Below are 27,168 nucleotides of genomic sequence, written 5' to 3'. Positions count from 1 at the left end.
AACCCTCTAGAACATTGCCCCCAAGAAATTAGATTTGCCCCTTCTTTTCTTGTAGGGCACTAAAAATCGGGCTTTGCCATTGAGCCTGGTATGTTGCTACCAGGAGTGAGTCCATGATATGGCCGGTATGAGTGGTTGCGAGTCATCCTAGCCTTATTTCTATGTTATTTTTGTTGTTTAAACACTGGATAGTTTTATTGTATATTTTGATTCTTTTCTAAAAGGACAATCACTTAAAACTGAGCCGGCAGTGTGCTCCATCTGCCAAAAAAGCCAACACAGTCCTAGACAGCATTAACAGAGGGATAGGATCAAGATCACGTGAAGTGTTAATACCACTTTATAATACCTTAGTAAGATCACACTTGGAATATTGCATCCAGTTTTGGTTGCCACAATATAAAAAAGATGTTGAGACTCTAGAAAGACTGCAGAAAAGACCAACAAAGATGATTAGGGAAATGGAGGCTAAAACATACAAAGAAGGTTGCTGGAATTGGATATATTTAGTTTAAGAACAGAAGGACTAGGAGTTGACATGAAAGCAGTGTTCCAATATCTAAGAAGCTGCCAGAAAGAAGAGGGGGATCAATCTATTTTCCAAAGCACCCTAAGGCAGAACAAGGAGCAATGGACGGAAACTAATCAAGGAGAGACCCAACCTAGAACTAAGGATAAATTTCCTGATAGTTAGAACAATGAATCAGTGGAGTGACTTGCCTCCAGAAATTATAGGTGCTCATACACTGAAGGTTTTAAAGAAAAGACTGGACAACCATTTGTCTGAAATGGTGTAGGGTTTCCTGCTTGAGCTGGGGTTTGGACTGGAAGACCTCCAAGGTCCCTCCCAATTTTATTATTCTGTTATTTTAATTGTGCACCACCCAAAGTTATGTATATGAAACAGGCAGCCTGCCCATTTACTAAATAAATATATAGTGTTATTGTTAAGATAGAGAGATTTTAAATGAGGCAATGACATTTCCAAATCTTTCTCTGTAACATTTATTCTCCCTGGGATTGGAGAATTGTGTGTGGCTGGTTTTAAATCTGTAATGTAGTGCTTAGTTCCCAATGTGGCCAGATGAAAAGAGGACAAGTATTTCAAGTGTCTTCAATAATTATACTATTGACAATATACTCTAGACCAGGGGTGTCAAACTGCCAGCCCACGGGCCGGACGCGTCATCCAGAAGCCATGCCCACCCCACTGCCGGCAATGGCAAAACTATCCCGATACATTGCATGACGTCACGTGATGTCATGAATTTGATATGTCTGCTCTAGACAATAGTTATATATTGAAAAGGAAAAGTTAGCAGCTCTAGCTATATATAAAATTATCTTCTCAGTTGTTAAAAGAACTCTGTTCCTTTTTTGCATCTTGTTCTGCATTTTAGTTTCACTAAAATTTGTATCCACAGAACTTGTGTTTCTCCTGAAAAAGAAGCTCAGACATGTCCAAAAGACTTACTTTACATGTATGGGATTCCAGCCTCAGTTTCACTTTCAGAATAAAGTTTTTTGAGGGGAATTTGCAAGTGGAAAGAATGGTTAAATTCTCTATCCATTGGACTAAACACTCTATGGTTAGAAAGCATGTACTGGAGGAAATGTTTTGCCAATTTTGCTGGCTTTTGTTGTTGTCAGTTGCAAAGTCATGTCTGACCCATCGCGACCCCATGGACAATGTTCCTCCAGGCCTTCCTGTCCTCTACCATCTTCTGGAGTCCATTTAAGCTCACGCCTACTGCTTCAGTGACTTCATCCAGCCATCTCATTCTCTGTCGTCCCCTTCTTCTATTGCCCTCAATCTTTCCCAGCATTAGGCCCTTCTCCAGTGAGTCCTTCCTTCTCATTAGGTGGCCAAAGTACTTGAGTTTCAACTTCAGGATCTGGCCTTCTAAAGAGCAGTCATGCTAACTCTATTCATCGTCAGCCTTTCTACTTTGGGGGATTTTTGCAAGCACTCTGGTTTGGTCTTCCCAGATTAAAGGTTCACCTAGGAAACCTTGCAACTGCACCTTCAATGAACATTTTTCTGTGATTCTGGTTACTTCTGCATAGAATATTGATCAGAGGAAATGTATGAAAACAACAACTGCTTATAGAGGAAGCTGAAAATACACATATAGGTGCATTCTAGATCTGGGGCACTTTTAACAAAATATATAGGAAACTTTGGAAAAGTATTCTGGCCTAGCCTAAATGGCATTTCTACATGGGTTAAGGGAAAGAATCTCAGACTTCCAGTGGAAGAAATGACAGACTGCAGACAAAAAGAAATTCAATGACTGCAATAAAGAATAAAGAGCCAGTGAGTAGACTGGTTCTTCAGAATCTCTCTGGACAAGGAGAAGATGGGAGATTGCTCACATGCACTCAGAACAGTCACTCCTGATGAGGAGACCACAAGGCAGCAGTTTCTGCTGGGTTTTAAGCACTGAGGCATGAATAACCATCTTATTTGCAACCATGGTTGACGCCTTTTAAAGGTCATTAAGTTTGCAAACTTCTTTTTCTAATCATGTTTGGTAATTGCTGGCTTTCTGACCTTGCTCAGAAACATCTTGGCAAAAATTAACAATATTTGCTACATTTTTTTAATCTTCAAGGAATTTACAATAATCTCAGTGGTGCCCTTCTGAATATTATCCTTCTAAATCTAAGAGGAGTTATGATGATGGATAGTAATTGGTCCCAGCAATCCAGTGAACTAGGTGGGTGGCAGGATTTTCATACAGGTCTTCTAGTTTCTTACCTGGTGCTGAAACAACTTTGTGCCACTGGCACTAATAGTTTACATCATGTATCTGAGTAAAAACATCCAATATAGTGAAAATGCCCCATGTGTCCAAGTCTTAAGTCAGCTTTGCACAATTTCTGTACAGCAATAGCAATAGTACTTAGACTTATTTACTGCTCCATAGTGTTTTACAACACTCTCTGAGTAATTCATTAAATGTCAGTATATTGCCCCCAGCAATCTGGGTTCTCATTTTAGTGACCTCGGAAGGAAGGCTGAGTCAATCTTGAACTCCTGTCATGATCAAACTCCTGGTTGTGGGCAGAGTTAGCGTGCAATACTGCATTCGAATCAGTGTGCCACACGGCTCCTGTATCTTTTATCTTGCTGTATCTTTTCTAGACTCCATTGCTCATCTTAGCTGTGGCTGAAATATTACATCTTTGCATTACCAGATGAGTGCCCTAATATGGTTAGTATTGTACTATCAGGAAGTGACATAGTAAGTTGAGGTAATCATTAGGCAGTGAATTATCTCTGAATTCCAATGAAAAATATGAGAATATGAATGTTTCCTGCTGTAGAACAGAGACTGTGCAATCTGTGAGTGCATTTTGAAAAAAAATTGTTCAGAAACTATGCTGTATATGTATTCAATGGAAAACACAAACTTGGAGGTTTTTTTTAAATATTTCATGTATCAATATCCTCTCCCAGTGACAAATTTTCATTCAAAAAAGCCATCCTTCTTCTATGTCGATATCACCATATCTGTCAGGCTTCACATCAGTGTTCAGCAAATAATTACACATCAGCCTTCCTCTTTTTTCCTTTTAAAAATGTAGCCAAGAAAAAAAGGGCATGTTGAATGAGATTCTTGTTCCTCTCCCATCTTTTTTCTACCCAAATTTCACCTTGGGTCTAGGTGGTGGCTTCCCTTTTTCTGACCATATTTAGCAATAATCTGCATGTGAAATACAAAGTAGAGAAAGAGTTTCCAGGACCAATGGATTAAACTTCCTTTTTCTATCCTAACAGAAATAAGACAAAAATAAAATTATGATGTGCTATTAAATTACTGAGTGTACTTGCAAAAAATATTTGTTCTAATGTAGCATAGACCAATCAAATAAACCAATGTGAGTGTGGTTTAAAATGTCCTAATAATTAAAATAACTACTGTGAGTTAAATCTGCAGAACTCCTATTGGAAATGAACCATCTCATTTTCTTTAATGGAAGAACTAATCCTGACCCCTGCTAAACATTAATTTCTCTAAACTAACTAAAGTCCATTCTGAATATCAGTATTTAGCTAAAGCAAAGCACAGCCTTCACAGAGAGACCTGACATTTACATTTGTGTGATAAGTTTCTGTGATACCTTTATTCTACATTAAAGTGAATGCCTCATAAATGGTACAATTTATACATCAAATAAATACGTTTATTTGCAGTTACAATCGCTGTTTATCATTAACAGACAAATATTTACTAAGCATTCATGATTTAACTGTAGTATTCACCATCACCCTGCTGGCTTGCTACTTCTGCTTCTTTAGTAAACCATTTTGTGGCTTTTATCTCTGACATCAGCCACCCCATTTCCTGAGAACTAAACAGAAACTGTGCACAGCCTAGAGTAAGATTTATGGACAGCTTCTGATAAAGCCTACATTTCTTTCAAAATCTTCTACTATCTTAATCTCCCTTCAAGTGAGGAGGAAGATATATGTAGATAAGGATATTACAACAGGTATCCTTGTATAAATTTTAGGTTTTGAGCTCTCATTGTAATTGTTTATGCATACCGTCTCAACAAAATAGTTACCAAATTTGGACCACTTTCAGGATATACATGAAAATGACTCTAAGGAATTATTCATTCAGTTCTCCATGCTGTGAGTTTTCTGGGACTCAAGCACTTTACACCAGGATTGGTTTTCTTTGAAAGAAATCATGGTAGATTAAAGCCATTTACTGGAGCAAAGATGGGTAGATACCAGTTCAAAGCAACTCATCCAACCCTCACCATTTTGTAGACTGTTTCCACTAAAGCCAAAGCCTGCTTGCTTTTATGCAAATCTCTGCATAATCACACCCGGCAGGAAGAGAAACTGATCCTCTACTCCAATCTTTCTTCCTCAACAAAAGTGCAGCTACAGGCAGTCATTCTCATAACCCAATACCAGCTGTATTGCTGTAATTTCCATTTGGTTATCTATTTGTTCTCTTTCCATTTTCCTACCATTCAAAAAGGCTGTATTGAGTTAAAAGGGTCCATAAGATTATTCTGCTCAATCTCACATTTTGACTGATTGACTGATTATGTGCCATCAAATTTTTGACTCTTAGTAACCACACAGATTTTCTTCATGACAATTTGCCCCAATTAGGTCTTTCAGACCTTCCAAGGGTGTACCCATTGCCATTGTAACAAATCCTATCCATTATGCAGCTGATCATCCTCTTCTCCATTCTTCCAACTTTCCCAGCATCGTAGACTTCTCTAGGGAGCTAGATGTTTGCATGATGTGTCCAAAGTAAGATAATTTCATCCTGATACTATGTGTCTTGAGTGAGAACTCTGGGTCAATTTGTTCAATGATCCATTTTTTTTCACTGTCCATAGCATTCATAGGGATTTTTTTCCAATACCAGAAATTCAAAAATGCCAATATGCTTTTTATCTTGCTTCTTCAAACTCCAACTTTAACTTCCACACAATGTCACAGGGAATACTTTTGCCTGCACTAGTCTGATTTTTAACCATTCATTTTACTACTATATTATGACAGCAATTAAAGTTTTTAATTCAAGTGGATTTGAAACAGTTTTATGGAAACAGATCTGTCATTCCCACAATATTAATTTTTAAAAATTAAGTGGATAGGGACATAGAATTGAGTAAAATAAATTGAGTGACATACTAGCATTTCAAAACCTTGGATTCAAATCCCTATTAGTCATGAACTTCATTCTCCAGAAGAAGACATCTATTCAGAGAAGATAGCTCCGCAGGCATCATGGCATGTTCTAAAAATGGTAATAATAGGAAAGAAGAATCAGTTCAGCTTGCCTTGCATTTAACCCAGAAAAGAAATCTGGAACTCCTTTTAAATTCTCAGGAATAGCAGCATCTGCATGGATTTGCATCACAGCTCCTGCTTTCAATAATGAAAAACACACAAACAGACTTTTCAATAACATCCATATGGTGTCATTTATCTGAGAAATAGCTGAAACAGAAGCATAACCAGAAAAACTCTCATTATAAAAGTTTCTAGTTAATGCAAATTCAGTTTCCAGGATTAACATCATCAGTCTACTTCAGGCCTTTTCCTGTTACTTTTTTCCCCCAAACTTATCTTCTGACTACCCAATTGAACTTCAACACTCATGGGTTTTGTTCTGGAGTAATCAAACAATTTTGTCCCCTGGAATATGAAAATTCCATGACAGTCTAGATCTGCCTGTTTTTCAATGAAGGTGAATGAAAGAATCTACATATAAGTGGGATTTTTTTAAAGCATATTTTTGCCCTTTTTTTTACCCTTTGGGATCTTATTTTTATTACTGCAGTGAGCTTTATGGTGGGAGTAAAAAAGCTGCTCTCTTTCAGATACATCTGACTTGAATGAAGCTGAGGACACTGAGCTAAAGATAATGAAGAAGCACCAGAAAGACTTTCTGGAAGACATTCAGGTAGGAATCATTCTAATTCCCCAACTAGATGGGGTAGACCAGGATCCTCAATCTTGACAACTTTAAGATTTGTGGACTTTAACTCCCAGAATTCCTCAGCCAGCTTTGCTGGCTGAGGAATTCTGGGAGTTGAAGTCCACAAGTCTTAAAGTTGCCAAGGTTGAGGACCCCTTGGGTAGATACAACTTGCACAATTCCATTCCATATGCCTATTGACTGTGGAGTGGAAATTGTAAGAGGTCTACTCAAGAACATTTGGATTATCCCAGTTGGGGATGGCTGAGAGAAAGCAAATCAATAATGCAGCTAGCTAATTTTTGACCTGGGATTTAATAGGGTTATACATAGTAGAAAAGGTCTTATAAAGTCAAGTGTATTGCCCTGAGTAAGCACTATTTTCCTGTGAGATAGAACAATATATTTGGATAAAGGTTATGCTTCTGAAACAAGACTTCTGTCATTATTACTAGAAGTTTGATGCATGACCATCTCAACTTGGCCTCTGACTTATTGATCTAGAGAATCTCATCTTTCCACATATATTTTTCATCTGTATCATGGACATATATTCTAAGGATAAATAAATGTGTGTATTGCATCTAAATGAAATGACTGAAAAATATATCCATCTGTTTATTTGGCATGTAATCATTGTTTGTTTGTTTTTTCACTACCTATACAGAATATGTGGAAAACATTCAGTGTGGTCACTGTTTTTCTGGCTGTATTGATTCTCATTGGTTTTTCTTGCTTCCAGAAAATAAATCAAGAGATTGCTGAAATATTACTGGAGATTGATCATTTCCAGCAAGCACAATCATGGTGAGGTGCCCGCCACATACATACATACAGTAAATATATATATACAAATGCTCTTTGTATATAAAAAGGTTTTTTTCATGCAGCTAATGTTAGTTAAATAAGTGGAGAATTGAGTTTAACCAATGATCCACAGTGCTGACTGGGGAATCTGGGATTTGAAATCCATATAATTCAGGGGTGTCAAACTTGCAAAGTCATGTAACATGTTGCGACGTATCACAACTTTTTTTCCATTGCTGACAATGGGGTAGGGGCGTAGTTTGGCATGATGCATCCAGCCCGCAGGCCAGCAGTTTGACACCTCTGATATAATTTAAAAGTTGCCGAAGTTTGAAAAACATTGAATTAGCTACTTTAAAGCAACATACGTTAAGGGAAAAACAGCAGCAGTGAGACTTAAAAGCACTCAGAGTTATACAGCTTGCTTTGCATCCTAACTTCTGTTTGATTAATCTGTTAGCCTGAAATAAGAACTGCCATTCTGTCATTTAACTCTGCCTGCAATTTGTAACAGCAGTTCTTGGATTTTTATTTTTTACTTTTTTTAAAAAAAAGCTAGTTACAGGCAGCCTGTGTCAGGTATTCAGGACCTGGGAGAGCTCCACGGGAGATCAGAAACTGATCCAATAAAACAGCTGGATTTTATATGCACAAGGAACACAAGCAATCTAAGTGGGTTTTTTTTAAAGCCAGACTAATCAAAACTGCAAACTGTTTCTTCTTTAAATTCTAAATTTAAATTGCCATTTTGGTTTGCCTATTTGATTGGGACAGGTATATCTTTATAAGCAATTATATGTCATCAATTTGACAAGTCAATCATACAGAGTTTCCCAGTTTTCTTGAAAACATCACTAAGCCAAAATTTAGAGTTAAAATTGCCAAAACATCTTAGGGAGATATTTATGCAAGCAGGATTCGAACAGCTTGATACAATGGTCAAATATAGGAGGTTCCATTCTATACCATTTGATAGACGTATATGCATTTGCGGAGCAATAGAGGTAGAAGACTTGGCTCACATACTATTTAATTGTTGTTTGTATAAGAGGGTGAGAGACAGGTATCTTGGTTCATATATTAAATGAATGATCCACGGGGAACCCCATATTAAAACAACATATCTTATGTGTGGCCAGAATCTGAAAACAGCACTTAGTACAGCACAGTACTTGAGTGAAATGGTTCGGATAAAATTGGCTACATGGGACTGATTGGGGTAGATTGTAGAGGTAATACTGAAATATAATTTTATCTTATTTTACTTGTCTATATATTAAATTATTGTATTTTACTCCAATTGTTTTTATTAATATTATATGTTTGGAACTCTGTATCTTGATCTGGCCTATGGGCTAATCAATAAACTAAACTATTAACTAAACTAAACAAGTGCTCAAAGAAATCTTCTAAACAATAAAATAGAAATTTTGTAATAGAAACTTTGATTTGAAACATAAGATTACCGAGAACAAGAATATTGGATGTCTTATGTATACCATACTATAGCAGTAATATATAGTAGAATAGAAATATTTATTTATATGCCACCTTTATTATTTTTTATAAATAACTCTAGGTGGCAAATGTATCCAACAGACCATCTTCCACTATTTTTCTCACAAACAACAATCCTGTGAGGTGAGATGGGCTGAGAGAGAGAGAGTAACTGTCCAAGTAACTGTCCAGCTGGTTTTCATGGCTAAGGCGGGACTAGAACTCGCAGTCCCTGGCTTCCTAGCCTGGTGCCTTAAGCACTAGACCAAACTTAGTTTGCTTTTATTGCTTGTAATATTGCTTATAATTAATGGGCACAGAGCAACACCAGGGGAGATCTATTCTGCTTCATACTGTTCCTTTTATTTCATAAATTAGTAATGTTTAATTTGTACCTATATTTTGTCTGACATAAAACAAGTAAGCGACTGAGATTTAATGTGCCTAAAAATAAGTAAACCAGTTGTATAAACTGAACTTGAATGCATCCAATGGGGGAAGTTTGGTGTACATTTCTGGGACTTAGCAAACAGCTAGAAAAGACAAAAGGTGGCTTTCCTTTGTTTTTCCCTCTGATCCTATTTTCATATTTGCAGCAAACGTATTCAGAGGGATAAGAACTTGAGCATTGGACGGAAGAAATTTAATATGGATCCTGATAAGGTAGAAACAAGTCTGTATTGAGATTTAATTTAAGATTTAAAGCTTTCATGTTTCAAAAAGCTAATTTCTGGAAGGAAGGAAGGAAAGAAGGGAGGGAGGGAGGGAGGGAGGGAGGGAGGGAGGGAGGAAGGAAGGAAGGAAGGAAGGAAGGAAGGAAGGAAGGAAGGAAGGAAGGAAGGAAAGAAGGAATTACTCTTGTACCTACCATGTCTCAAAGCCAATCCATATCTTAGGAGCCAGCCCAAATAGCAGCTGAAACAGAGGTGGTGGTACTTGGGCTGGGTGGCATAACCCACACCCAGTTATCTATTGTTTACCCTGGTTTTGAATATTATGGCTTTAATGGTCTTTGAGAAAAGCACTAAAGCTTTTATTTGTTTTGAATTGGATTTAGTGTATTAAACCCATGTCAAAAAGATCCCCATTATCAGATAATAGTTGGCTCCTGTTGAACTCAGATATGCAAAATATTTGCTCAAAGTCAGAGTGAATTTTGACTAAAGATTACTAAATATGCCAGACCAGCCATTGGTAAAAATTCAACTCTCCCTAATCCCTATGCCCCAATAAGGAGTGTAATTGATAGCTATTTTCAGTCAGATAATGATGAGAGGAGGGAAAACAAAGTTGAGGAAATTATTAATAAATAAGGAGGACATCACTTGGCAGCATTGTGCCAATAGAAGAATAGGGAATTGATGGATCCAGCAACTTTAATGCCAATAAAGTTTTTCACTGGCTCAAAGATTGGCTGATAGCACTTTAACACAGCCATGGAGAAAGGCTCTTAGTTGCTTTTATAAAAAAAATAAACCACACACACAGACAGACATTATTAGCTAAGCCAAATTTTTATATACTACATGAAAAAGAGAATGGAAGAAATTAGAAAACTTGAATGAAAGTTTTCAAAGCCAAGTAATGAGACCACTATGAAATTATAAGAAATGAAATAACTCATATGATGAAAGACAGGTCCAGCTCTGAGAAATCTAAATCCTCTTTCTAATGAATAACCAGAAAGCACCCTCTTTCTAATGAAAAATGCTATGAATACACAAAATATTCTGCTCCTTTCCGACATCCGCTTCCTTATGAATAAAGAGTGCATTGGTATTTCTCCAATCGTCTTTCTCTTCTTTGGAATTGATAGCATATACTTTAAAAGGAAAAATCACAATTACTAATTAGCAGTTGTGTTAACTACAGCTAATTTCATTCTGAACCTCTTATACATCCCCATGTTTTGGTTTCACCATATTTCTTTCTATTTGTCACAACCAGGTACTTGCCTACATAAAGATGGAACTGAAATTGTCTTTATCCTTATCTTTCTTTTCTAGATGTAATTATTTCTGTGCTTTCCACTAACTGTAACCCATTGTGAATTGCACTTAGTGCTACACTATATCTTTCTGATACTCTCAATGTAATTACTTCCTTTTACTAACAACACTACAGTCAAAAGTGACCACTCAATCATTAAATGGTAGTTAGAACCTTAATAGAAAAGCAGCTACCTACATTACTACAATGGGGTAAAGGTGTGTTGAATATGAACAAGGACTTTAAGAAAAAAACACAGAGGACAATTTGATAGGATGATTGATTTCCATTGTGTTTTAAGCTCACTTTATTAGTTGCATTATTATTTCTGATCAATTTGTACGTTATTAAAGAACATACACATGCAAAACTAGTTCAACTAGAGAATATATCCAGTCCTATTTAAAATCCATCTCCTTCAAATAAGAATATGTGTGTAAACACTAAACCGTCAACACTGAGAACCATTTCCCACTTACCTTCACATTGAGGAGTGCTATTGTAAACACAGCTGCAAGTTAAACACATTGAAAAATAAAATAAGGACCTGGTGGAACAAAATATCTTCACTTAATTGATGCAATTAATTAAGGAAGTTACATATGCGTGAAGGAGAACCCTATGGTTATGATGTCACCAGAGAGAAATCTCTTGTTAAAAAATCAGTTCTGATTTCCTACAATAACAGGGCCTAAAGCAGAGCTCCAGAATCCAGTTATATTTTGCTTACTAGGAACATATGGCCCAACTGTTGTAGCGGAATTTTGAGAAAAAAAAATGTTGGAAATCTTAAAATACATAGAGCAGAAGAAATTATTAACCAGTTATACAACCTATTACCTCTTTCTTTAGGCAACTGAATATTCCTGAGGCTTGCAATAAGGGATAATTCATGGTTTAAAAGAGATTCGGGTCATAGAACAAAGAACATAGAACAGTGATGGTGAACCTTTTAGAGACTGAGTGCCCAAACTGCAACCCAAAACCCACTTATGCATCATCGAGTGCCGGGTGGGTGTGGCCCATTGGCTGGGTGTGGCCAATTGGGTGGGCATGGCCAATTGGTGGGCGTGGCTGCGGTGGTAATGGCAGACTGGGTGGGACTAAAAAGTTCAATCAATCCCAACTTCGCAAGATCTTTTTTTTTTTCCGTGAGAAGTTGAAATTGACTGATTGAACCTTTTTTTTTGCACACGGCAGTAGAGGCCTAAAGCAAAAGGGTTTTATAAAACCCAGCTGAAGGCAATGGCACGCGTGTCCACAGAGAGGGGGCTGAGTGCCATCTCTGGCACCCGTGCCATAGGTTCACCACCACTGACATAGAATAACAGGGTTGGAAAGGACCTTGGAGGTCTTCTAGTCCAACCTCCTGCTTGATTAGGAGACCTCCCATTGGTCCAGACAAATGGTTGTCCAATCTCTTCTTGAAAACCTCAAGTGATGGAACATCTACAACTTCTAATCACTCTTCTCTGTGACAGCCCCTCAGTACTGGAAGACAGCTATCATGTCACTCATAATATTTTTCTTTGATAGGCACTTATCTTTGCTACTCTTCTCTGCACTCTTTCTAGGGCCTCAGCATTTTTTTGTATTATGGTGACCAGAACTGGAACTAGTTAAGCTAAGTTGATCACATATAACAATAACCATCACTCATTTTTATAGCCCCTTATTTTACATATTCTTGTTTGTTTCTTGGAAACAACAGTCCATTCACAGTTAACTCATAGGGATCCTCTATTTTCCTCAACAGGGTATTCAATATCTGGTTGAGCACAAGGTACTCTCCTTGGATGCACAAGAAGTTGCCAAATTTCTTTACCAGGGAGAAGGACTCAATAAAACAGCCATAGGAGATTACCTGGGGCAAAGGTAAGTCCATTGTCAGTGAATAAACACACTTATGTTTCACTTCTAGCCTTCAGGCCACAGGGGAAAATATGTTTGGGGGAGGAAAAAAAATCCACGTCTCTCACCTTAATTTTCTTCTCCTTCCAGGGATCCACTGAATCTCCAGATACTGCAGGCTTTTGTAGAATGCCACCAGTTTGCCAATCTCAATCTTGTGCAAGCACTACGGTGAGTTTCAAAACATGCAAAGTAACTCAAATGTTGAGACTAGGTATTAAGTGCTAAACTAATCAAGGAGAGAAGCAAGGAGAAATGTTGTAACAGTGAGAACAATTAACCAGTGGAACAGTTTACTTTCAGAGGTTGTGGGTGCTCCATCACTGGAGGCTTTTAAGAAGAGTCTGGACAACCACTTGTTTAGAATAGAATAGGATCTCTTGCTTGAGTAAAGGGTTGGACTAGAAGACCTCCAAGGTCCCTTCTATTATTCTATGGCTCTCTTTTGATCTTCATGCCCATTTTTCTTCTCTAGAAGGGAACCAACTGAGATGCTGTGAATGTGAAGCAAATGGGTAAATTCTCTCAGGCACTTAAGCAGTTTCTGTTCCACTTCTATGTACATAATATTATATCTAGATAAATTCCAGCCTTGTTGTGCAAAACCAGTAAAGATTGGAGACTCTGCCACTGTGAAAAATGACTCTAAATTTGTGGCATGGAAGAGAAATCCATCCAATAGTAGAGCAGTTGGCACACAAGATGGTCACTGAGCTTGTACCATAACTTGAACCATAATGTAATCAAATGGCTCAAATTCACAAAATAAGAAACTAAGCCCCCAAAACTAACCCAGTTTTCAGTATACTGTGGAAACGTAGCATCTAGGCTCATAACTGAACTAGTTATGCAGCTTGGATGAACACAGCTGCTTTGTATGAAGTAAATCTTAGGTCACATGTGTGAAGCCACAATTATAACCTGGACTTCAGTTTATTGCAAAAAGAAAAGATTGTCCTCTTCCTCTCAACTAAGTCAAAAGATCTATGCAATTAAAAAATCATCAGCTGAAAAACATTGCCATATATAGCAGAATTGTTAATTTAATTACTAATTCCAATTTTAAGACTACCTAACTCCTCAGTGACTCTGGGCAACTTAGATGTAACAGAAAAAAAATGCATATAAAAGAGAAAACGTCTCACCAGAAAAACAAAACTGGGGTTAACTAACAAGGGTTCCAACAACAAACCTCTACCAAGGCCTGGGAGACTAACCATGCTTTCAGTAATGTCTGGAGCATCTTAACATCATCTCTAGTTTCTATGACTGGAAATTTTTATCATTTTCTGACAGAAGATTCTGAAAATATGGTTTCCTTTATAGGCAGTTTCTGTGGAGTTTCCGTTTGCCTGGAGAAGCCCAGAAGATTGACCGTATGATGGAAGCTTTTGCCAATTGGTATTGTCAGTGCAACCCAGGCATTTTTCAGTCAACAGGTGAATGGATGGATGGAGATATTTATTTAGGATCCTACAACACTAGTCCTAATAGATATCTGTCTGATTTCAATCTGTGCTTTAAATCAATGTGTCTATACTATTTCTGTATTATCTACTAACTTTCAAGCCCAAGATGTAGCTGCCTCAATTAATGTATATTTTCTGTACTGCCTTTCAACTCATTGAGGCACAGTGGCTCAGTGGCTTAAAAGATGCTGGAAAAGATCTATATTCTAGCAATTAGATAGGCAAAGTTCCCATCACTTGCCTCAGCTCCTACAAACTAGCAGTTCAAAAGCATGTAAATGTGAGTAGATAAATAGGTACCACTTCAGTGAGAAGATAACAATGTTCTGTGTTTCTCTGTATGCATCCTGCTGCAGTATGATGTCATGCTGGCCACATGACCCGCAGAAATGTCTTTGGACAGTGCTGTCTCAATGGCTTGAAGAAATGGAGATGAGGCTTATTTACTTATTTACATTTATTATGGCTGCCAACTCCAGAAGACCCTGGGCTGATTTACTTAAGCTCTGTTACTGTTTTTGTAGTAGTCCTGATATTTTTTATTGGACTGATCCAGAAATAAAATCACAATGTGTATACAGAATGAGGCTGTCACAAAAGCATGTACAGTAGCCCAGAACTGCCTTTGTGACTGGCAAATATTTTGGAGAAAATTGTTACCAGCTGAGGTATCAAGGTAAGTCCCTTGTTTTAGAAGGTCTCATTAGGTATCATCCTGCTAATTAAAATGATATATATCACTCTCTCTTTCAGAAATCCACTACTATTAATCCTACATTTTTCTTTGTCAGATGCCTGTTACATCCTTTCATTCTCGGTTATCATGTTGAATACCAGCCTCCACAATCCAAACGTCAAAGATAAGCCTCCATTTGAGCGGTTCATGTCCATGAACAGAGGCATCAATAATGGAGAAGATCTTCAAGAAGTACTTCTGAAGGTAAGGCAATAAAATAAACTCAAATTGTCAGTCTGTTTTACTGATATGAACACACCTTTTCTAATAGATTTCTGGTGGTTTTAATGGTTGTGTGCACTTCAGAAATTCAGTTATCCCCAGTATACTCATGGAGTGATGGGAGAATCTGCATAATAGTATCTGTGAATAGCATTGTTTGCTAAGGAAAGGCAAATTACTCTGAGATATTAGACATATCCTGTTATAAGTCTAAAAAAGATGCCCTAATCTATTGCCAAATACCCAAAATAACTTGATTGATTAATTTGTATTCACAGTTTGTAGACCAGGTTGGCATCTTTTAATTACATTAAACTTTAACAAACGAATGGAGTACATGAGATGAGACATAAAAGAAAATCATCTCATATTTAAGTAAAGAATTCCATCAGTACCTACCAGTAGATGATCTTAGTTTTTTTCAAACTTGGTTAGATTTGGATGAAACATTAAGGAAGTATAAAGCTGTAGGCTAGATAAGGAATTTTGGAAAAATCAATATCAAACCACTTCTGAATTGTTGCTAAGAAGATGATGTGGATGTGTCCATGTAATTACCAAGATTTGTAGTTTGTGATAATATTTGTATTTATTCTAGGATCCCTAAGCTAGATAGGGATATTCAAATTATTTTGTGGTGCATTTATCAAGTATATGAAAAAGAAATGGAATCATACTTGATAGCCATAAATTGAAATGCCCATCAGCAATGTTTTTCACAGCTATGTTTTAGCAAACATTTGTATACACATAAGCCTCCTTACATTAATGGGAACTCTTGATTAACGTAGTTATATCTGCATCAAGATATATGCTTTTCTGCTGAATGTGGACCAGTGTTGGAATTATACAGTATTTTTCATTTTTATTCTTGCAGAGCTCAAGCTCTTCAGCAGGGTTTCATAGCATGTTTGATTTGTACTATAGAGCTACCACTATTTGCTGTCAAAGTTTGCAAAGCTGTACAAATTCAATATCAGCTTTCAAAAATTATCTTGAAATGCTCCTACGCAACTTTGCATAGGAATCTGAAATTACTTTGTGAGTAAAAGCACAGCTTTTGGGGTAAGCAATTTCAGGAAGTTGCAGGAACATTACATAATATATGACATCATATCCCAGTATTACTTCATTGGATGAGAAATCACTTTAAAAAATGTAGCAATAAGTTATATACACATAGTCAAAACTTGTGGTTCTCTCAGATTTAAGAAAATGCTGTAAAATGGAAATTCACTTCCTGAACATATTTCCAATCACTTTTTTATTTTCCTGAGAACTGACTGGACAAGTTCCTACTGTTTTCTTGGCAAGATTTCAGAAGTGGTTTGCCATTGCCTGCTTCCTACGGCTGTGAGAGAGTGACTGGCCCAAAATTACCAAGCTGACTATTGTGCCTAAGACAGGATTAGAACCCATGATCTCCTGATTTCTAGCCTGATACCTTAACTATTGCACCAAATTGGTTCTCAAGCACAGAATGAATTAATTTCATTAATGATGAAATGCTCTTTTCCTTCACTTCCCAGCCATTTGTTTCACCAATTCATCAACTTACCTATTAGGACTAAGTTGGTGGGGCTTATTTCTGATTAACAGCATCTGCTGTATGACTGTGTTTTCAAATTAGATTGAGAGGAATGGCAGGAAAACATAGTTTCATTGCAAGAAGTGATACACACACATATGTAAAGAGAAAACTGATAGAATGAAATGGTTTGACTAATTTCCTGCATTTTTTAAAAAAATTGCAAAGCATATATCTATCTCATTTTGCTGAACAAAGTTTATTTAGACTCCACTCAATAAATGGTAATAGAGTGACTAGATTTCTATTGATTCGGTCAAAATTGTATGTGTATTCACACAACTATATTACATGTCTTTAGGGACTCAGGTTGGTTTAGTCTATACCATGGGCGTCAAATTCGATTGCATCACATGACGTATTGTGACATATCATGACGGTTTTTGCCTTGCGGAACTGGAATGGGCGTGGCCTGCACGTGATGCATCTGGCCCACAGGCCACCAGTTTGACACTCCTGGTCTATATGGTTAAACTTAAGAAAGTGCCAATTTGCCAGTTAATAAATGGAAAGGACTGTCCATTTCAAAGTGATGGAGACATTGTTTTCCATGCAAGAGATTCCAGATCCAGTCAAGGACCAGACCAATCAAAAGGAACAGGTGGCATGGGAAGGGGAAGACTGCTTGAGATATCAAATCAGGAGGCCTATTACTGCACCAGATAAGTAAATACATTGACCTGGTAAATCGAACATTAATACTCTTCAGGATTTCCCCTTTCTTTCTCTTCTCCTTTTCCCTGGCAGAATTTATTTGAGAGTATCAAAAACGAACCCTTTTCCATCCCAGAGGACGACGGAAATGATCTCACCCACACTTTCTTCAACCCTAGTCGGGAAGGCTGGCTCCTCAAGCTAGGTAACCTGCTTCTAATTTGCTAATAAGAAAATAAAAATAACTTGCTCTTGACTTCTACTCAATTTTAAGTCTTTTTTCAAAGAAAAGGATTGTGTTAATATTGTAGCAGAGCACTGCAGCAGCAGAAGCCAGCCAGCCAGCCTTCAGCTATGGGGCGAGAATGACCCCTGGTGTTTGGCTCTGGTATATATTTCTCTAGAGACTCCTGCAGGCTGCACTAGGCCGTAACAGAGTGGCTGATCTTTTGCTCCTCACTTGGCCTGGGTACTTGACTTGCATTATTATTATTTTTTTTAAAGTTTTGTTGAGAATTTTACTTTTTCACACCAATGATTGTACATCATGTATCATTAAAATTGCAAAATGTTTTAATGAAATGTGTTCACATTTACCAAATGAGAAAGACTTCACTTATGCTAGTTGCTGCATGATATGACCCAGCACACAAAATGGCATATATATCTGTCACTTAAAGTTTTACTGAATATCCTATTGACTTGCATCATTTAATGGGCTGGAGGAAAGCCACCTGGAGGGACCAGCTGTTGGGGAGAGTGCTGGGGACACTTTTTTAAAGGATAAACTGAAAACTCTGTGGCTATGTTGACAGGCTTTCTAAGCCTGCATAATAAACCAAATTTATGAGCAGATGATTTGAACCAGAATTGTCAAAACCCAGTAATTTAACCAATAATTTGTACAGCAGCTCACAATTCAAAGAGAGATGATTTAATGAAATGCTCTTTTCTTTCCTTTCCCATCCATATACTTTGTTTCACTAATTCATCAACCTGCTTATTAGGATTAAGCTGGTGAGGCTTATTTCTGATTAACAGTGCACTCTTCTGCCTGGCTGCTCTTTGATGTCTTCCTCTATGCTCTTTAAAGGTATGAATCAAAAGCTGCCAAAAAAAAGGAGTATTTTAGCTCAAATTGAATCAAATCCATAATATTCCTGGGGCAAAGTCCCCATTTTACCTAAAAACTGTCTCTCCTTTTCACTGAGAAGCCAAGCCATGACTTTTAAAGGAAAAAAATATACAGGTAGTCTTCAACTTATTGCCATAACTGGGGCCAGAATTTCTGTTGCTAAACAAGGTGCTGTCAAGTGAGAAGTGACCTAGTTCATGATCTTTTTTTGCCATGGTTAAGCAAATCACTGCAGTTGTTAAGCGAATCCAGCTTCCCCCACTGACATTGGCTTGTTGAAAGCTGGCAGATGATCACATGACCTTGGGATGCTACAACTGTTGTAAATATATGCTGGTTGCCAAATGCCAAAAATTTGATCACATGATTCTTCAATGGTTCTAAGGGTGAAGACCAGCCGTAAGTCGCTTTTTTCAGGGCCCTTGTAACTTCAAATGATCACTAAATGAATGTTTATAAGACAATAACTACTGGTATTTCAAGAAAGCAATCTTGAATGCTCTAGTTGTGAAACTTTTCAAGTGCTGGTTCTCCAATGCCTGTCACCTTCAGCATTGCTATGGGAACTGGATGATATCCAGGGGGAAAGAAGGAGATTTGAAAGAGAGAGACTTGGAAGACCTCTGGCCACATTTTATGATGTGAACCCTCTCCTGGAGATAGTCTTGGATAATATTTGGCTCTTGAGATAGATATTTTTCTGCCCTAAACCAACACTCTGTTTAAAAAAATAACTAGCATAAATAAGCTGAAAAAAGTATCTATACAGCAGCAAGAGTTTGAGGATTAGATGACGGACTAGAAACAAATTTTTGTAGGTTATGCCATGAAATGTAGGATATTATAGAGCAGAATTCTAATTTCATCTCTTTTAACCAGGAGTAGGCAAACTCCTTTTCCTGGGATAGGAAGGCTCTCCACTTGGCCACTCATGGCTTGGTCATCTCCTGTCTGGACTATTTCAATACGCTCTACAAGGGGCCATCCTTGAAAAGTATCAGAAGCTTCAGCTGGTACAAAATGTGGCCGCGAGAGCTATACTGGACGCCCCTAGAAGGGCATATGTAACACCTCTGCTCCGCAAACTGCATTGGGTGTTAATTTGCTTCCGGGTCCCATTTATAGTGTGGGTTATGAACTGTAAAGCCCTACGTAGCATGGAGCCAGGCTATTTAAGGAAGTGGCTTCATCCCATTACATATGTTGCAGATTCCATCAGTTAAAGAACTCCGACTAATGGGCTCTAGAAAGAGAACCTTCTCTGCCATTGCCTCTGCCCTATAGCATATTCTCTCCCCGGGACGAGGCAGGCCCCCACATTCCTGGCCTTCTGAAAAAGGGTTAAATTATGGCTCTGCGGCCTTGCGTGGGGAGCCCAAAGGAGCACACAGTTGAAGGGTGCATTGGTGCCATGAGAGCCCTCCCTCCTTTTGCTTTTGCCAATCAGTTTTTAATGGAGTTTAATTACTTTTGCCTCCTTTATTTTTTTTATTTGTTTTTAAACTTTTAATTCTAACATTTTAAAATTTTATACACTGTTTTATATTTCAATGTTTTATTATACACCACCCAGAGTCGTTTTAAAGATATGGATGGTTCAGAAATGTGAAAGATAAATAAATAAACTGGTACTTAGCTTTTGATGTTTTGATGAAGTTTTTGACCCCTGGCTTTACTAGCTACAGCAAATATTGTTTGTTCATTAATTCATATTGAGATATAGAGTACCTCCCATTTTTATGGATGTGTGACATGAAGCTTTACCACTCTCTCTCTCCCCCCCCCCAAAAAAAAACAAAAACAAAAACCAAACCCCTAATTAGCTCATTTCTTTCTTTCTTTTATTCTAGGAGGCAGAGTGAAGACCTGGAAACGTCGATGGTTCATTCTGACAGATAATTGCTTGTACTATTTTGAATACACCACGGTAAGAGTGTCCTCAGGGATGATTTTCAGTATATAAAATTTCTTATAGTTTAAGTGAATCAGAAAGTTGTCCAAGCTCCACATTGACTACTCTATTGAGCCATAACTGTATTCAGGAAGAGTATGGAGGAATGCCCACTATCTGACTTTATCCTGCTGATATATCCAAGCAGAAATTTTCCAGCTTTATGGTCTTCCACATTACTGTACCTCATGCTTGATTATGCTTGGTTCACTACTTCTAGCTGTAGAGATAAGCAATCAACCTGAGAAAAAATTAATGAAAGGATGCAGAATCCTTTATCTGATTGCATTAGCAGAAAGCTCTCTGGTTCTTCAAAATTATATGGGGTAGTATGTATCACCTGCAGATCATATTCTCATTGCTTTGTCTTTCTGGAATGAATTCTTCTCCTGATTCTTTTCTAAAGCAGAAGTTGTATCAAAAATTGTCATTCCTTGGTGTAGGTATATATATATATATATATATACACACATATATATTTGTTTTCTGAGGTTTTCGCGGGTATTTGTATATAGGTCTTTGGTTGTTCGGGTTTTCTCCCGCGTAAAATTGGAAGTGTCTTGGCGACGTTTCGACGAAGTCCCATTCGTCATCTTCAGGCTGGTGTTTTCAGCTTCGTGCTTTGAGCAGCAATGTGTGGTCTTAGCTGTTTCTTCCTTTTAACTGCCAGTGGGGGTATGAACTGATTGGGTGGGAGCTTGGCTGTGTTCTGATTGGGTGGAGGTGTGTTCTGAATGGTTAGGGGCTTGGCTGTGCTCTGATTGGCTGGGGGAGTGTTCTGTTTGGTTGTGCTCAGGTTAGTCTGAGTTGCAGAGGGGTTTAAGATTTTGGGGTTATGGAGTCGTTTGTCAATAAGGGCGGGTTTCCAAATGGCTGGTAGGCGGGAGGTATCATCTCGCTTGTTCATGCTGTGTGGGCGTTTTTCTATCTCGATGGCTTCTCTGATTATTCTGTTATTAAAATGTTCACTTTTGGCAATGGTTCTGGTATTTTTAAAGTCAATTTCATGTCCTGTGGTTTTAAGGTGTTGGACCAGGGAAGATGTTGGTTCCTCTTTTTTGACTGAGTTCTTATGTTCTTCAATGCGTGTACTTATTCTTCTGTTGGTTTGTCCAATGTATGTGGAGGGACAAGTGGTGCATGGGATTTCGTATACTCCTTGATTTTCTAATTCAATTTTATCTTTGGGGTTTCTAAGGATGGTAGATATTTTTCTGTTTGTGCAGAATGCTGTTTTGATGTTGTGTTTATGGAGGATCTTACTGATTCTGTCTGTGGTGCCTTTTATGTATGGGAGGAGGGCTTTGCCGTTTTCTTGTTCTTTGTCTTGGATTTTAGTGGGGGTTTCTTTTTGGATTAGGTTTGTAATCTTATTTCTATGGAATCCATTGGATGTTAGTACATTGGTGAGAGTGTGTAGTTCGGATTTTAGGTGTTGTTCGTCAGCTAAGCGTTTTGTTCTGGAGATGAGTGTCTTGGCTACAGAGTTGATCTGTGCTGGGTGGTGGTGTGAGAGAGCGTGCAGATAGCGGTTTGTGTGTGTTTTCTTCTGGTAGATGGTGTGTCCTAGGGAGCCATTGGATTTCTTGTAGACTAAGACATCCAGGAAGGGAAGTTGGTTGTTAGCTTCTGTTTCCATGGTGAACTGTATTTTGGGGTGTAGGCTGTTGAGGTGTGTGAGGAAGTTGTCCAGTTTTTCTTTCCCATGTGGCCAGATTATGAAGGTGTCGTCTACGTATCTGAGCCAGAGTTTGGGTTTGTGATCCGATTTTTCTAGAGCTTGGGTTTCAAAGTGTTCCATGTAGAGGTTGGCAATGACAGGTGAGAGGGGTGATCCCATGGGTGCTCCTTCTGTTTGTTTGTATTTTTGTCCATTATAGATGAAGTATGTGTTGGATAGGCAGTGGTTGGTCAGATCTAAGATGTGTTTGGGGGGGGGGTTATATTTGTTTTGAATAGCTGTCAAGGCTTCTTTGATAGGCACTTGGGTGAAGAGGGATATGACATCGAAGCTCACTAGTAGGTCGCTAGGCTGTAAGTTCTGTTTCTTTATGATCTCTATAAAAGCCTCCCCCATTAGCGAAGAGATCCAGCAAAGAATCATTCCCAGAGAAAATCATCCAGATGCCCCAAACTCTATGGTCTCCCCAAGATACACAAAGAAGGAACCCCACTCAGACCTATAGTCAGCTCCATAGGCTCACCTCTACAAAACCTAGCCAAATTTCTCGCCAAACAACTACAGCCCTATGCAGAATCCATCACCTCACATGTAAAAAACTCATTCCAGTTTATAGAGATCATAAAGAAACAGAACTTACAGCCTAGCGACCTACTAATGAGCTTCGATGTCATATCCCTCTTCACCCAAGTGCCTATCAAAGAAGCCTTGACAGCTATTCAAAACAAATATAACCCCCCAAACACATCTTAGATCTGACCAACCACTGCCTATCCAACACATACTTCATCTATAATGGACAAAAATACAAACAAATAGAAGGAGCACCCATGGGATCACCCCTCTCACCTGTCATTGCCAACCTCTACATGGAACACTTTGAAACCCAAGCTCTAGAAAAATCGGATCACAAACCCAAACTCTGGCTCAGATATGTAGACGACACCTTCATAATCTGGCCACATGGGAAAGAAAAACTGGACAACTTCCTCACACACCTCAACAGCCTACACCCCAAAATACAGTTCACCATGGAAACAGAAGCTAACAACCAACTTCCCTTCCTGGATGTCTTAGTCTACAAGAAATCCAATGGCTCCCTAGGACACACCATCTACCAGAAGAAAACACACACAAACCGCTATCTGCACGCTCTCTCACACCACCACCCAGCACAGATCAACTCTGTAGCCAAGACACTCATCTCCAGAACAAAACGCTTAGCTGACGAACAACACCTAAAATCCGAACTACACACTCTCACCAATATACTAACATCCAATGGATTCCATAGAAATAAGATTACAAACCTAATCCAAAAAGAAACCCCCACTAAAATCCAAGACAAAGAACAAGAAAACGGCAAAGCCCTCCTCCCATACATAAAAGGCACCACAGACAGAATCAGTAAGATCCTCCATAAACACAACATCAAAACAGCATTCTGCACAAACAGAAAAATATCCACCATCCTTAGAAACCCCAAAGATAAAATTGAATTAGAAAATCAAGGAGTATACGAAATCCCATGCACCACTTGTCCCACCACATACATCGGACAAACCAACAGAAGAATAAGTGCACGCATTGAAGAACATAAGAACTCAGTCAAAAAAGAGGAACCAACATCTTCCCTGGTCCAACACCTTAAAGCCACAGGACATGAAATTGACTTTAAAAATACCAGAACCATTGCCAAAAGTGAACATTTTAATAACAGAATAATCAGAGAAGCCATCGAGATAGAAAAACGCCCACACAGCATGAACAAGCGAGATGATACCTCCCGCCTACCAGCCATTTGGAAACCCGCCCTTATTGACAAACGACTCCATAACCCCAAAATCTTAAACCCCTCTGCAACTCAGACTAACCTGAGCACAACCAAACAGAACACTCCCCCAGCCAATCAGAGCACAGCCAAGCCCCTAACCATTCAGAACACACCTCCACCCAATCAGAACACAGCCAAGCTCCCACCCAATCAGTTCATACCCCCACTGGCAGTTAAAAGGAAGAAACAGCTAAGACCACACATTGCTGCTCAAAGCAAGAAGCTGAAAACACCAGCCTGAAGATGACGAATGTGACTTCGTCGAAACGTCGCCAAGACACTTCCAATTTTATGCGGGAGAAAACCCAAACAACCAAAGACCTATACACACACATATATATACACATATAATATGTATATGTGTGTTATGTATGTCTATGGGTAGATGTACACTTTCTTTTGAGAACAAGCAACAGAATTTTATTTTTAATGTGTACCAGTGTGCTCATAGTAAAAAATGACAATAAAGGTTATTTTAATCTTAATCTTAATTCCAAACTCTTAAGAAATTCTGCTTCCCAGTCCAACTGTAGGACTTCTTGTAAGATGTAACATTTTTGTTTTTGTTTTTGGCTGAACTGGAATCCCACGCAACAAAAAAGGAATTAACTCTTCTACCAGACGTTGAAATGGAGACCTAAGATTTACATTAATTTCACTGATATTATATGCACACTGGGACAATTCACTTATGATTTCTGCTGTTTACTAGGACAAAGAGCCTCTAGGGATAATCCCACTGGAAAACCTATCAGTTCAACCAGTAGATGATCCCAAGAAACCAGTAAGTCATTGCCATTGGGTTTGTAAAACATGCTAGATTAGGCTGAGTTAATTTCTGCTTTAGTGTATTGCAAGAGCACAGTTTTATTAGATGCAGCCATAGCACCTATTATATTATCGTAATGTTGTGTTTTAAATTGTTGATTTTTTATTATGTTTTTAGCACATAAAATAAAAATATAATCAATATATAACAAATATATAAATAGTATGTGAGAACAAGACCATTATGTTAAATACATGTTTTATTCGTTTGGGCATGGCATGATATGGAAATTCAACAATTATGTTTTATTATTCCATGTTTACAATTTAGTGTGTTATGTGAACCATTTAGTATGCTTTCCCACTGAATTATAAAGAATTTACTTGCTTCCATTTTTTAGTTATAGTCCACACACACACACACACACACACACACACACACAGACAAACACCTTTCTTCTTTAGAAGTTAGTGATGACCATGAAGTCTGTAGAATCCAGCCCCTAAATTCCCCTTGTTCATGTGCTGTTCATTGTTGATTTAGGATTCCAATGTATCATAGATCAGAACTAACATTTTGCACTGCAGAACATTTCAATTCAGGTTTCATTCTATTTCTCTGTTCAAGCCTCCTCAATCTGGGGGCAAGATTGTCTCTCAGGACATTTCTTTGGATTGGATTATAACAATGGGTGGGACTCATCTGCAAAGTCCAGCATAGTTGATCATACTGGAAATTCCAGGGGTTATAACTTCAGAACAGTGATTAATAAAATTTGAAACTGAATTTCTTAAAGACACTTTCACCCATAAGGCCTTTTCTTCTCTAATTTCTTTGCTCCAAACCCCACCAAAGAAATGTATATTTAAGGACTGAAAACAAAGCAATATGAAACTTAAGACCTCAAATTCTTTCCCTTTTTTGTATATATACTTTTTATTAAAGGACTTCAATTTTTAAAATTGTTTATGTCTTGCAAAAGTCCAAACAAATCTATTTTCCACATGCAAAATTCATTATAACGAATTCCAAAATCATATTCCAAATTTAACTGGACCCTTAATCCTTTCTGGTATAACTTTCTAGTATAAAAGTCTTATTTGTGTTTTTGTTCTTTATTTCAATTTTTTTGAATTCTTCCAGCCTTATGATGATTCTATGCTGCTATGTTTCCTCCTTTTGTTGAGCCACCTTTAGTCCACCATTTCCTCATCTAGAAGTCTAATTTTATGGCTTTTTTTACAAGTCTATCAAACATGATAAAAACGACCTTTTAAAAACTAAATCCCTCTGCAACCAGTTGTTCTCTCGATTTCATTTTATATTCTCCTTGGTCTAATTTGAACAGCTCTCAGTAGGTTAACAATTTCTCTCTACCTGCTGTTTCTTTCTTATGGAATGCTTCTTGTGCTGAGACCCCTAAAGGCATTTTCAGGCACAGGCAGTATCGATTCCATATTTTCAATATGCAGCTTCTAGGATAATGTTTTGTGAAATCTACATTAAAATTGTTGTTCAAAAGATAAGAAGAAACCTTTTGCTTCAATGTTTGGACCCAAGATACAGACTTCATAGAGATCATCCATCGTCAGGATGATCTCATCAAAAAACTCCACTGGAGAAAAACTGGGACCAGATCAGAAGTCAGTTTCCTTCCTTGTCTTCTAGTGTACTTATCAAAATAGGAAGGGAGAGAAAATTTCAGCAATTATACATAATGCTATATGCCATGCTGGAAAATTATTAAAGTAGTAGACTAAGTTGAAGCAGTGAAATTGCCATACAAAGCTTTCAGAGATATCAGAGCTTTTAACTCCTTGCATGTCATTTGGATGGATAAAAGGCTGATTCTTGCCAAGGACCAGCTAAGTATGATCAAAAAGGGATTCCTCGCTAGTGTTTTCCTTTCATTAAACAGCTGACACTATGCCAAGCCTGGCACTATGCTCAGTGGGGCTTCCTTCCATGGACATCGTCCCAGATCACAAGCATTCTGAAGATCCGGGATTCAAGTGAAACCTCAGCTATGGCCTTATCCCAAAAAATCTGTATCCCAAATCTTCAGAATCTAATTAAAAATGGACTCAATATAGGAACTGGACTGTTTTTATTATTTTCAGCTCTATTCAGATAAGTATCTAATAAATATGAGCTTGTTTATATGTTGGTGCCTTATCTTCCTATGCCTTCATTCTCTGCTTTGGTTACCTCTTTATTTTCAGCAAATCAAAAATCAAGCTTAGAAAAAAGGAAAAAAAAACTTAATGTCTATTCCTGGTCTGCAAAATACGCATGTACCATAGTTTGCTGGTACAGCAGTAATCAAATAATCTATTTAAGATGCTTATTTTCTGCTTTTCCTTGTATGGTCTCAGGTGGCTAATACAAGAATGGTAAAATGCAATTAAAATTGGGGTATGCTGAAATCCATCAAATGACTAATGGAAGGAAAGGAAAGCAT

General features: G+C 37.9%; 1 protein-coding gene across 2 annotated transcripts in view; it reads left to right on the top strand.

Annotated features, from left to right (window-relative positions):
* Positions 1-27,168, top strand: part of LOC120303011 (cytohesin-4-like) — a 35,428-nt gene that overhangs the window by 5,747 nt on the left and 2,513 nt on the right. The window contains exons 2-11 of one of the 2 annotated variants that reach the window (XM_039332095.1): positions 6,367-6,449; positions 7,207-7,271; positions 9,365-9,431; positions 12,514-12,632; positions 12,759-12,839; positions 13,995-14,107; positions 14,929-15,077; positions 17,431-17,542; positions 20,323-20,399; positions 24,651-24,722. In XM_039332095.1, the coding sequence (XP_039188029.1) occupies positions 6,367-6,449; positions 7,207-7,271; positions 9,365-9,431; positions 12,514-12,632; positions 12,759-12,839; positions 13,995-14,107; positions 14,929-15,077; positions 17,431-17,542; positions 20,323-20,399; positions 24,651-24,722 (938 nt within the window). Of the gene's footprint in view, positions 1-6,366; positions 6,450-7,206; positions 7,272-9,364; positions 9,432-12,513; positions 12,633-12,758; positions 12,840-13,994; positions 14,108-14,928; positions 15,078-17,430; positions 17,543-20,322; positions 20,400-24,540; positions 24,620-24,650; positions 24,723-27,168 lie in introns of those variants that run through there. The other variant, XM_039332096.1, reaches the window with a different exon arrangement.

The sequence above is a fragment of the Crotalus tigris genome, unplaced genomic scaffold (assembly GCF_016545835.1).
Source record: "Crotalus tigris isolate CLP2741 ecotype Arizona unplaced genomic scaffold, ASM1654583v1 scf7180000024446.253261, whole genome shotgun sequence".
Taxonomy (NCBI): domain Eukaryota; kingdom Metazoa; phylum Chordata; class Lepidosauria; order Squamata; family Viperidae; genus Crotalus; species Crotalus tigris.
Note: the sequence above shows the minus strand (reverse complement) of the source record. Positions and strands in the feature narration are given on the sequence as shown.